Genomic DNA, 11,154 nt, shown 5'->3' on the forward strand with positions numbered 1-11,154 from the left:
GCGAGACGCTCCATTCTCCGGCATCTACGTCATGTTCTACAGTCAGACCAAGAGCAGACTGCCAACCGGTCAGTACATGGTGTGTGTGTGTGTGTGTGTGTGTGTGTGTGTGTGTGTGTGTTTGTTCAAGCGTATGTGATCCATTGCAAGGTGAGTATTGTAGAAGTTCCACAAGGTCTGGCACAGTGTGTGTGTTTGTGTGTGAGTGCAGTAGAGTCAAGGTTCATTTCCTGACTTGGTGTTATGTGTGTGTGTGTGTGTGTGTGTGTGTGTGTGTGTGTGTGTGTGTGTGTGTGTGTGTGTGTGTGTGTGTGTGTGTGTGTGTGTGTGTGCCATACGAGATAAGAACACACACTGACAGGTTCTGTTTGCAGTTTAGGGGACTATCTGACATGGGCCTTTACGTAACAGTTAGCTTACTCATCCAGTACACACAGTTTACAACACACCCTGTTCACTTAGTCAATCTAGTAATGTTCATGTATGACATCTAACCACTATCTCTCTCTATCTCTATCTCTCTCTCTCTCTCTCTCTCTCTCTCTCTCTCTCTGTCTCTCTCTCTGTAGAGATAAGCCAGTCTGCCTATGTTCCTCTGGCTAACTTCAGCTGTGGTGTCCTGGCGGGGGTGTTGGCCTCTCTGGTCACGCAGCCAGCGGATGTGGTTAAGACTCACATCCAGGTGAGCCCCCATCTCTTCAGGCGGAGCACCGATGCCATGCGCTACATCTACATGGTAATTCAGTACCCGCACCCCCGCAGAAGCACCACCCGCACCCCCACCCGCTGCTCACCAAGCTTATCTCCTGTCTCCACCTTCTCTTTAAGTCCAATAAACCGTACATGTCATTCAGAATTTCTGAAAACGTTAAACATAATTGCATGCTCGTAGTGATCCTGTTTACTCATAGTGATCCTGTTTACTCGTAGTGGTCCTGTTTACTCGTAGTGGTCCTGTTTACTCGTAGTGATCCTGTTTACTCGTAGTGATCCTGTTTACTAGTAGTGGTCCTGTTTACTCGTAGTGATCCTGTTTACTAGTAGTGATCCTGTTTACTCGTAGTGGTCCTGTTTACTCGTAGTGGTCCTGTTTACTCGTAGTGGTCCTGTTTACTCGTAGTGATCCTGTTTACTCGTAGTGATCCTGTTTACTCCGCAGCCTTGTTGTCTAGCCGAGTTCGGTTAAAATCAGCTTTGAAATTCACCCGTACATTAGTGACCAGTCAGTAGTCGCTGCACGTGACCGATCCTACTAAACCAGGTCCTTCCTTTGTGTGTGTGTGTGTGTGCGCGTCTCTCTCTTTCTCTGTCTCTTTGTGAGCCATGTGGGTCAGGGTGACCTTTGTCTCGTCTCCGGCTCTTTCCGCGTGCAGCTCAGGGTAACTCGGTAACTCAGGGTAACGGTTCAGCTATTTTCATTCACAGTCCCTATGACTTCACTCCTGTAAACAATTGTTCCGTCTTGTTGTTTTATGCTGTGGACGTAAAATGTACTTTAACAGCTTTTGTTGTATATCAAAGAATGTTGTCCTATAAAGGTGTGTGTGTGTGTGTGTGTCAGGAACATGGCTTGCGGGGTTTCTTCCGTGGCGGCGTACCACGCTCTCTGCGGAGAACGATGATGGCGGCGATGGCGTGGACGGTGTATGAGCAGCTCATGACACGGATGGGCCTCAAGTCCTGAACAGCTGGAGGAGACCCACGTGGTATTGAGGCAGAAGAGCGGAGAAGAGGAAGATGGGTTCCGACAGAAAACGGCAGTGAAGAGTGTTTGTACTGGAGCGTTGGGTCTGCGTTTCACAGACGGGGAGTCGTGGAGTCTGTCCGCCCACTTGAGCGTCAGAGACTCTGCGTTCACGTCAAATCAGGGTCCAAAAACTACCCGTTTACATTCAGATCCGAGGTAGTGGATGAGCACAGCAGTAGGCCAATGGCCGACCCACCCTGATCAGCAGAACTGCCCTAAATAAAGTCCGTGAGGACTATCCATCCTGCTGTCAGTACTGAACTGTGATTTTAAAAAATGTACGTGTTTAAAAAGCCTGACTCATTTGCACTAACACTGAAGCACAGAGAATCTCTGTAAATTCATGAATTGCTACTTATTTCCTTTTGGTTTTATGATTACGGACGTGATTTACAGAATGTGAAATGTTGATATTTAAATCACTGTGTGACTGACATTATTACTTTGTCTTTGCAGAAAAAGACCTAAATAAATAAAACTGAATTCTTTCCTATGGTGACTGTATGCTTTATGTGAATTAGAACTGACCCATTCGTAGTTTGAACAGAGAGAGTTTAAACAGCAGTAACCGAAGCAGTCACAGGGGCAGGCTGCGTGGGCAGGGACACGCACACACGTGTGCACGAGCACATGCATGCAAACACGCTTGCCTACATGTGACCCAGCATAGCTTTGGGTCTTCACCTGGAGCTGGTGAGGAAGAGGATGTTCTCTCTCTGTCTGTTGCAATACATGCAAGAACATTGGCCATAACATTTTTTGAAGTGACCACCTTTATTGTATTTGACCTGAAGCTCCTCCACGCACTTGTGAACGCAGCTGTGAGACAGAGACACACTTATGCTCAACACACTCGATTAAGTTCACACTGTGTAATGGCTACTTAGAAGTTACCCTAACTTCAGAAGAGAACTATAAACCATTAAACTTCATGTTCAAATCAAATCATGGAAACATTTAAGTACTAATGATCTCCCCCTTGACCTGAAATGGGTGATGAGCTGTAAAACAAGGCCAATTTAGAGACAAAATCAATAAATGCGTCAATAAAGAGAATGAGTCTTGTGTAAAAGAGCATTCCTCTGATCTAGTAGTAACACAAGACGCGTTGACCCATATTTCAGCTTATCAAGACATCAATGTTTCAGCATTTTTCTTGCCCACACTGACACTACAACTATATTTGTAGTGGAAATGCAAAGGACTGTTAAACCCTGTAGATTCTGTCATCACTCACACTTCTAGGAATGAAGTTTCACTTCTGTCCTTGGTAATTTATTCAATTTATGTTTTTATTGTCCAAAGAGGTTTTTTTTTTTGTATTATGGCCAGTCTGGTTACCTGCTTAGTTAAAACAGCCCGTAAGCTAAACGACAATCACAAATAACATTCGTAGTTATACTTATGAATGCTGCCAAAACCTAACCGATATTTTTATCAATCAATGTTTTTTATCTTCTCGTTATTTGTCCTGTCCAGTGTCTTCGGAACCGGCGTGTCCTTGACCTGTCCTTTAGCTGTTCTAACTCCTGTTCGCTCGTCTTCAGCCTAATTTGTAATAATTTTTAACATTTTGTAAGATTTATCCTTAAAAGTGCCCCGTCACTGTACACATGTGACGAACTTTCCGAGAACATTATATCAGTCAGCAAACAACATTGCGACAGAGTGCAGTGTTTCACCCAGGAGTCCACGTCTGCCATTGTCTTAATATGGTCTTTGTCTTAATATGGACACTCCATCCCGTGTCTTAATATGGGCCACCCGTCCGACAGCGCGGGGACACAAGCGCCATCTAGTGGTTCAGAGGACATAATTCACTGCAGGAAACGAGTGAAACACGCAACGCAAAAGGCAGAGTATCTTTCGGGAAGGAAATCAAAAAGATAAGTGTCAACAAAATCCACACGCAGGTGTATAAAACAAACCGCTGCATTTCCCATGTACAAAGATCGGCCGAGGATAAAAGAGAAATGAGACGCGTAATTCAGAAGCCAACCACTCCCCACACCAGCTAGAAATGTAGTCAGTACAGAAATGCCCAGAACTGCTCTATCAACAGCACACGAGCTCCCCCTGCTGGCAAGATCTCCCCACATCGGCAGATACGCATACTTGGCCTCCTGACTCCAGAAGAAAACTCACACTCTCGCCTTTCACAAGAAAACTTTGTTGACTATGGCCGTCAGTGGTATCCAACACCACATCGTTTTACTGACATTTTTTTTTTATTATCCCATTTTCCTGCAGATTACTGTTAAAATGAAAGACGGCGGAGCCGGTCAGATGTCCACTTCAGCGTTTTTTCTTTCGACTGCTGTCCAAAAGGTCTGGAAGTATCTGTCCTCCACGAGGAGACTGTGAGCAGGGGGCTGTCATATCAACACTTCATTTTACTCCTTCTCCCAAAGTCCTCCTGCTCACAGCTGGACAGCCTCAGAAGTGTGTAGAGAGAGAGATGCAGGCGGGCTGCAAAGTCATTGTTAGGTAGGTGAATGTGTGTGTGTGTGTCCGTGTGTGTGTGTGTTTCCGTGTGTGCGTGCGCGTTCTTTCAGCTCTCTGGCTGGAGTTTCTGCAGGGTGGATCGCAGGTTGTCTCGAGCGCTGACACACGAGTCCATGGTCTTGCACTGCCTAGACAGAACAAAAGCACAGAGACTCAGAGATTCATGAATGACAAAAGGAGCAAGTGAAACAAAAGTCCTCCTTTCATTCATTTAATCGATATTTGAGCAATAATAACATGTTCTGAAGGGAAACTAAAAACATCATTCTTCCAGTAAGGGAAGTGCAAGAGAGAACAGTGAAGTGAGGGCAGACAATGATTTTGAGTGAAGATGAATTCATTTAAGTGAGGATGAATTCATTTAAGTGAGGATGAATTCAATTGAGTGAGGATGAATTCGTCTGACTAAGGAGAATTTTGTTTGAGTGTGGATGACTGAGTATGCCTTTGAGCGAGGGTGGCCCCGTTGGAGCGAGCGAGGGTGTGGCCTCGTTGGAGCGAGGGTGTGGCCTCGTTGGAGCGAGGGTGTGGCCTCGGGGGCTCCGTACCTCGTCATGAAGGCGTGCAGCACACCGATGTGCTCTCGTGGGAAATACGTCTGCCTCACTGCGTGCTCCAGACACTGCAGGTGCCCTGGCACCACGGCAACCGGCTTCAGCTTATCTTCACTCTACACACACACGCGCGATGGAGAAGAGGACGAGATAGAGTGAGAGAGCAACATTAAAACAGAGAAACAAACCTCAGCAGGCATGTCAGCGAATATTGGTGTAGTATGTGGCTTGTGTGTGTGGGCAGTTAACCTTCAAAAGGCCGAGCATCACCAGCAATGAGGAGATAAAGTTGAAGGTTTGAGCAGAGGGTGTGGAGAAGGTTTTGTTCAGAAGAGCATCTGGAAATACACACACACACACACACACACACACACACACACACACACACACACGCACGCACGCACACACACGCACGCACGCACACACACGCACACACACGCACAATTTCAGAGGTCAGTGCTAGTCAACCTCACTGGTGCCCATTAGAACTGAACCAGAGATGCAGTGTGCTTGACTGGGGGGGGTGGGGGGTCTGTGGCCGCACTGGTACACCTACATACCCCCACGGGCACACACTACTGCCCACGGTGATGAGGAGGACACACAGGGTTGTGTTCACCAAGCAATGCCTTTTGCTGTTGAAGGTGTTTACTGTTGAAGGTCTGAGCTCTTACCAACACTGTCCAGAACTGCTGCTTTGACCTCAGGGTCATCCTCCTTGAACACGGACGAGATCTTCAGGAAGGCTTCCACAGTCTTGCCAACATCTGACACGTCCACCTACCCACACACACACACACACACACACACACACACACACACACACACACACACACACACACACACACACACACACTTCTGTAAGGGAGTTCCCATTGAGCTGGAGGTGTTTGCTATAAGCGTATGAGACTAAGACTTTATGCAGTGGCTTTGCTTCTAGACTGGACGGAAAAGAAGAAAATATAAAACAACCGCAGACATGTTTGTGGTGGCTCCGACCTGCTGCTGGATGAGGTCAGCTCTCCTGTTGCCGAGGCGGAGCAGTTTGTCCGGAGATGGGAAGCACAGGAAAGAAGAAACGTCTGGAGGGCGAGGGGCTGGGGGCGGAGTCGACACCTGGACACGCCCACAGGGGTACGCGGATGCATGCAGACACAGAACCAATCAGAGTCTCGCTATGATGACTCTGGTCTAACAGAACATCCCATGACACTCTTGACTTGGTAGCAGGGAGACACTGACCTTATGGACTTCACTGAGCTCTTCTTCTTCCTCATTTTCCTCCTCTTCATCAACATCATCATCATCTTCCTCCTCCTCCTCTTCTTCATCCTCATCATCATCATCATCATCATCATCCCCCTCCTCCTCATCTTCCTCTTGTTCTCCTTCATCATCGCTGTGCATAGTACATGGAGAGAGAGCCAGAGAGAGAGAGAGAGCCAGAGAGAGAGAGAGAGCCAGAGAGAGAGAGAGAGAGCCAGAGAGAGAGAGAGAGCCAGAGAGAGAGAGAGAGCCAGAGAGAGAGAGAGAGAAAGACAGACAGATAGACTCTTTGAAAACTGCACAGCAATGAAAACTGCACAAAAAACAAAAGGTCAAAACCAGATGATTCTGTGATGTTTAAGGAACCCACTGTAGGCTGAAAGGACACAGCCCTGGTCACACCTCAGCTCCACCACCAACACATGGCAGTATCACACTCCCTTCAGCCTTTTAGATCCTCATTTGCAATAACAATAAAAAACCACAAGGTGGCACCAAACCTGTGTTGACTGCATCAGAGCCGTCATGATGTAATGTACAGTCAGGGAAGGACCAATGAGAGCTGGACCTGAGAGTGCAGTGACTCTAGACTACCTCAAAACACTGGATTACCTCAAAACACTGGATTACCTCAAAACACTGCACACACATGCAGGGAGTGTGAGGATAGGTGTGCAGTGAAGGGTGGAGGTGGTGGGTGTGCAGTGAGGGGTGGTGGGTGTGCAGTGAGGGGTGGAGGTGGTGGGTGTGCAGTGAGGGGTGGAGGTGGTGGGTGTGCAGTGAGGGGTGGTGGGTGCACAGTGAAGGGTGGAGGTGGTGGGTGTGCAGTGAAGGGTGGAGGTGGAGGGTGTGCAGTGAAGGGTGGAGGTGGAGGGTGTGCAGTGAAGGGTGGAGGTGGTGGGTGTGCAGTGAGGGGTGGTGGTGGTGGTGGGTGTGCAGTGAGGGGTGGTGGTGGTGGTGGGTGTGCACAGTGAAGGGTGGTGTGTGCACAGTGAAGGGTGGAGGTGGAGGGTGTGCAGTGAAGGGTGGAGGTGGTGGGTGTGCAGTGAAGGGTGGAGGTGGTGGGTGTGCAGTGAAGGGTGGAGGTGGTGGGTGTGCAGTGAAGGGTGGAGGTGGAGGGTGTGCAGTGAAGGGTGGAGGTGGAGGGTGTGCAGTGAAGGGTGGAGGTGGTAGAAGCTGAGAGAGTGATGATACCTTAGAGATCCCAGCAGGTCTCCCATTTTCATATTTTGCATGACCTCCTTAAGCTTTTCACATCCTTCCTCACCGAGGCAGTTACCTACACACATACACACACACACACACCCGTACGTACACACACACACACACACACACACGCACACACACAATTAGGCAGAGATCAGGAGTCTTAGGGCGTACTCACACTAGGCTCTGTGATCCGGGCCCGGGCACGGTTCCCAGCCGAAGCACGGTTCGTTTGGCTAGTGTGAGCGCTCCAACTGTGCCCGGATCAGTTAACCGTGCTCGGGCCCGCTTGAAGAGGTGGGCCAGGGCATGATTCATGTGGACTCGGGCACGGTTCGCTTCTAGTGTGAGCGCTATCCGTGCCCGGGCCCGCTTGGTGCCTCGTGTGATTGGTGTGATTGGTCCAGCACGGAACCAGCAAACCGTGCCTAGTGTGAGTACACCCTTAAATACACAAAGAAAATAAATCCTTAAATGTAATAAAGGACACAAAGTGAGAGAGCATCGAAGAGGGAGAAAGAAAGGTGTGTGTGTGTGTGTGTTTGTGTGTATGTGTGTTACCATTGAGGTCAAGTTTCTCAAACTGGTCTTTGTGCTCTATGGCTCCTGCCACAGCCAGAGCAGCGTCCTCCGTGATCTCCCCAAATGACAGATTCAGTTCCTAACACACACACGACACACACTCTTCCTTATCTGAGAGGCACTACCTATAGAGTCTAGTTGGACTCAGTTGTGTCCCAGTACCTTGAGAATGGGAAGCCCGTCCTTCAGAGCCTCGGCGATGGCGAACGCTCCCTCAGCCCGGACCAGACAGTCCCCGAAATTTATCACCTGCACACTACGCAGGTGCTTCAATGCCTGACGGACAGGGAGGGAGGGCCACACACACACACACACACACACACACAGTGACCAACCTGTAATATGCATAAATGACCTAGCAGTCACTAACCACTGATTGGCTAGTAACATTCAGGTCCCTCCCCTAGTCCAACAGTGAAACACGTAATGTCGCGGGTGCCTGAAGACGGTGTACCTGCGCCATGGCGATGGCCCCCCTCTTGGTGAAGGTGTTGTCGTTGAGGTTAAGCACGCGGAGCTGGGGGTTCTGGCTCACCGCGGCGGCCAGGGCCGTCACACCCTGGTGGTTGATGCCGTTCTGGGGCATGTGCACCTCCTCAAGGCTCCCCATTAACTGTGGAGAGACCACAGGGCCATGACACCTCGGCAGGAGGAGACGTTGGCGGGATCAGGAGAGGGGGAGGTTCCTGTGTGCAGAACAACCACACCTGCTCCTGCAGTAACCCCCACCTAACGCTCCAAACACTTCAATAACGAGAGTGCTGGATCTCCGAGAGCGGGGCTGGGCGTTCGGGCCGAGACAGCGGGCGCGAACCAGCAGGTGGGCGCAGAGTGCACGTCTGTACCTGGAAGGCCTGAGCCAGCGCTGTGGCTCCATCGTTCTCCAGTCTGTTCCTGCCTGCAATGAACACCTTCAGCCTCAGGGGGGCACCAGCCTCGCTCGACTTCTTGTGGCACTCCTTTAGAGCGGCCGCCAGGATCTAAAACAGCAAACGCAGCGAAGTCACATTGTGGCGCCACTTCAGCTTGCGAAGCGGTTTTCAGGCCTTCGGATACAAACGAGCCCTGGATCTGAGACACATTCAGGTTGGAGACGTAGCGATGTGGGCCACGTGAAGCTCCGCCCCCTCACCTTCCCACCACCGATGCCCATGCCACAGTTGTTGAGGCGCAGTTCCTGCAGCGTGTGACAGGCGGCGCTCTTCACCAGCTTCTCGACGCCCTTCACGCCGTCGGGGCCGAAGGCGTTATCGCTCAGGTCCAGCACTTTCAGCCGCGCTCCGGCGGCTATCAGAGCTGCACCCAGGGACGTCTGGAGGGAGGAAGAGGAAGACAGACGTGAAGAGAGGGAGAATGAGGTGAAGTCTCCACACTTTGTGCCCCCACTAATGGAGCTGGTAAAGCCTCAGACTGGGACAGAACCAACGTCCTCCCATATCCCCCCCCAACAACAGCCAGATGTCTTCATATTCCACCCCATAATCCCTCAGCTCAGCCAACCCGATCTAAATCTAACCCTAACCCCACAGCTTCACCCAGGCTGAGTGCAGGCCTGTGTGGCCGCTGCGTGTCTCACCAGTGCGGGTGGGATCTCGGAACGCAGGCGCCCAGTGAACATATCACTCCAGTAGCAGCACTGGAACAAACGGAGAGCAGAAGCATCCTCATCATCATCATCATCATCATCATCATTACCACACAGGCAGCCACAAAGCGCTCCACACCGGACTCAAACACAAGGAGGACACGAGTTACACAGACCGATGTGTGGTGCCTTTACTGGGACCAGCAGGTGTTCCCGGAGTTCTGGGCCGGACAGCACCGATGGACCAGACCCAGGACGTTACCTGAAAGTCACTCTTGTCCTCCAGGGCTTTAGCGATGGCTTGAGCTGCCTCCACGCCCACCGTGTTGCCCTCCATCCGGAGGGCCCGCAGACCCTCAAACGCCTGGATGTCTTTCACTATCTCTCTCGCTACACACCAGGGGGGAGACAAGTGCAGAGAGGGGGGGGGGGGGGGGGTAAGTTAATGTATGATGACACACACACACACACGTGCGCACACGTATGCACACGCTTCACTGATGATTCATTTGGAGGAGGGAGTATTTGAAGCGAAGGTAAAGCGGTTGACTTGGTTGTGCTCACCAGACTCCGCATCGTCCAGTTTCAGGCCCCGCCCCTTATAGCTCAGCTCACCCTCCCCCACCTGAGTCCTGGCCAATGACTCGGTCAGCTGCGCAACATCGTCCGACGCCATCACCGTAGCTACAACACACACACACACACACACACACACACACACAGATTTTGGGGGTTTATCACCATCATGAATAAAGTTGTAATACATTGCCCCCCCCCCCCCCTGTATTTTACATTTGCTGTATTATGACTGCACGTGACCTTGTATTCTTCCGATTGTGTCTGACTTCCCAGACATATCAGGGACGGAGCAACACGAGAGAATATAAATAGGTGTATAGTATATAGTATACATATAATTGTAATAAACAATATTAGAGAACTCCTCCACTCGCAACAGACGGAAGATGACTAACCTATGTATTTACACACACCTTGCTTGGGCAATATGAGCCATTGACTAATTCTAAACGAGTTAGATAGCTAGCTGACCCCTCTCAACGTTAGTTAAGCCATAAATCCTGTTGTGAGATCTTACACCTGATCTTACACCTGATCTTACACCTGGGCCTGTTGTTCATAAACCACAGTAACGTTCATCTTGGTGAGTTAGTTTACTCAACACAGATATCCAGCTGGGGAACTTAAGACACGAGACACAATGTCGAATTTGGCGCATTTGGCTATAATTAGAATAGTAGCGAAGTCCCAAGTTAAAACGAAATGAGACCACACTGATATAGCTGGATATTAATTATTATAATAATAATTATTATTATTCATAGTAATGATCTAACTCCAGATATGTGGTGAACCATCCAGATCTGACAACACAACACGCTGCGTTTAACTTCACGCGCAGGTAGCTAGCCCAGTTAGCATGCTAGCCAGTAACTCACTGAGGCTCAAACATAAGTTACTGCTGAGTCTAGCCGTCTATTAGCACCTGGTTGACCACTATGAAAATATCTATTCCTGAATAGCAGGAACATATTTACCTGTGTGTGTGATTTTTAATCCGACTTCTAGGTTTGGTTCGGGAACTATTGCAGTCACCGGCTTCGTCCCGCTCGTACAGATGACGTATTTGCCGTTCAAAGCGAGGTGTCCCGCGGTGCAGCATGGGATTTGTAGTCCTTGGGAGCAAACCC

General features: G+C 49.7%; 2 protein-coding genes across 5 annotated transcripts in view; one reads left to right on the forward strand and one right to left on the reverse strand.

The window, feature by feature from the left end:
• slc25a38a (solute carrier family 25 member 38a) overlaps positions 1-2,238 on the forward strand; it is a 5,753-nt gene extending 3,515 nt beyond the window's left edge. For 3 of the 4 annotated variants that reach the window (XM_077010193.1, XM_077010190.1, XM_077010191.1), the window contains exons 6-8: positions 1-68; positions 570-736; positions 1,562-2,238. The exon at positions 1-68 is cut by the window's left edge and continues 101 nt beyond it. In XM_077010193.1, coding sequence (XP_076866308.1) covers positions 1-68; positions 570-736; positions 1,562-1,684 — 358 coding nt within the window. In that variant the 3' untranslated portion in view covers positions 1,685-2,238. The remainder of the gene's footprint in view (positions 69-569; positions 737-1,561) is intronic. The other variant, XM_077010194.1, reaches the window with a different exon arrangement.
• Positions 2,239-3,018: 780 nt separating this feature from the next.
• On the reverse strand, positions 3,019-11,154 carry rangap1a (RAN GTPase activating protein 1a). The gene is made up of 16 exons (XM_077010198.1): positions 11,002-11,154; positions 10,010-10,129; positions 9,708-9,835; positions 9,437-9,496; positions 8,993-9,172; positions 8,706-8,840; positions 8,315-8,473; positions 8,023-8,136; positions 7,840-7,939; positions 7,267-7,351; positions 6,049-6,205; positions 5,806-5,922; positions 5,481-5,586; positions 5,056-5,144; positions 4,801-4,922; positions 3,019-4,380 (listed from the first exon to the last, which is right to left on the reverse strand). Exons 2-16 carry the CDS (start codon positions 10,119-10,121, stop codon positions 4,299-4,301), a joined length of 1,746 nt encoding a protein of 581 aa, XP_076866313.1. The 5' UTR covers positions 10,122-10,129; positions 11,002-11,154; the 3' UTR covers positions 3,019-4,298.

This window comes from Brachyhypopomus gauderio, chromosome 6 (genome assembly GCF_052324685.1).
Source record: "Brachyhypopomus gauderio isolate BG-103 chromosome 6, BGAUD_0.2, whole genome shotgun sequence".
NCBI classification, from domain to species: Eukaryota; Metazoa; Chordata; class Actinopteri; order Gymnotiformes; family Hypopomidae; genus Brachyhypopomus; species Brachyhypopomus gauderio.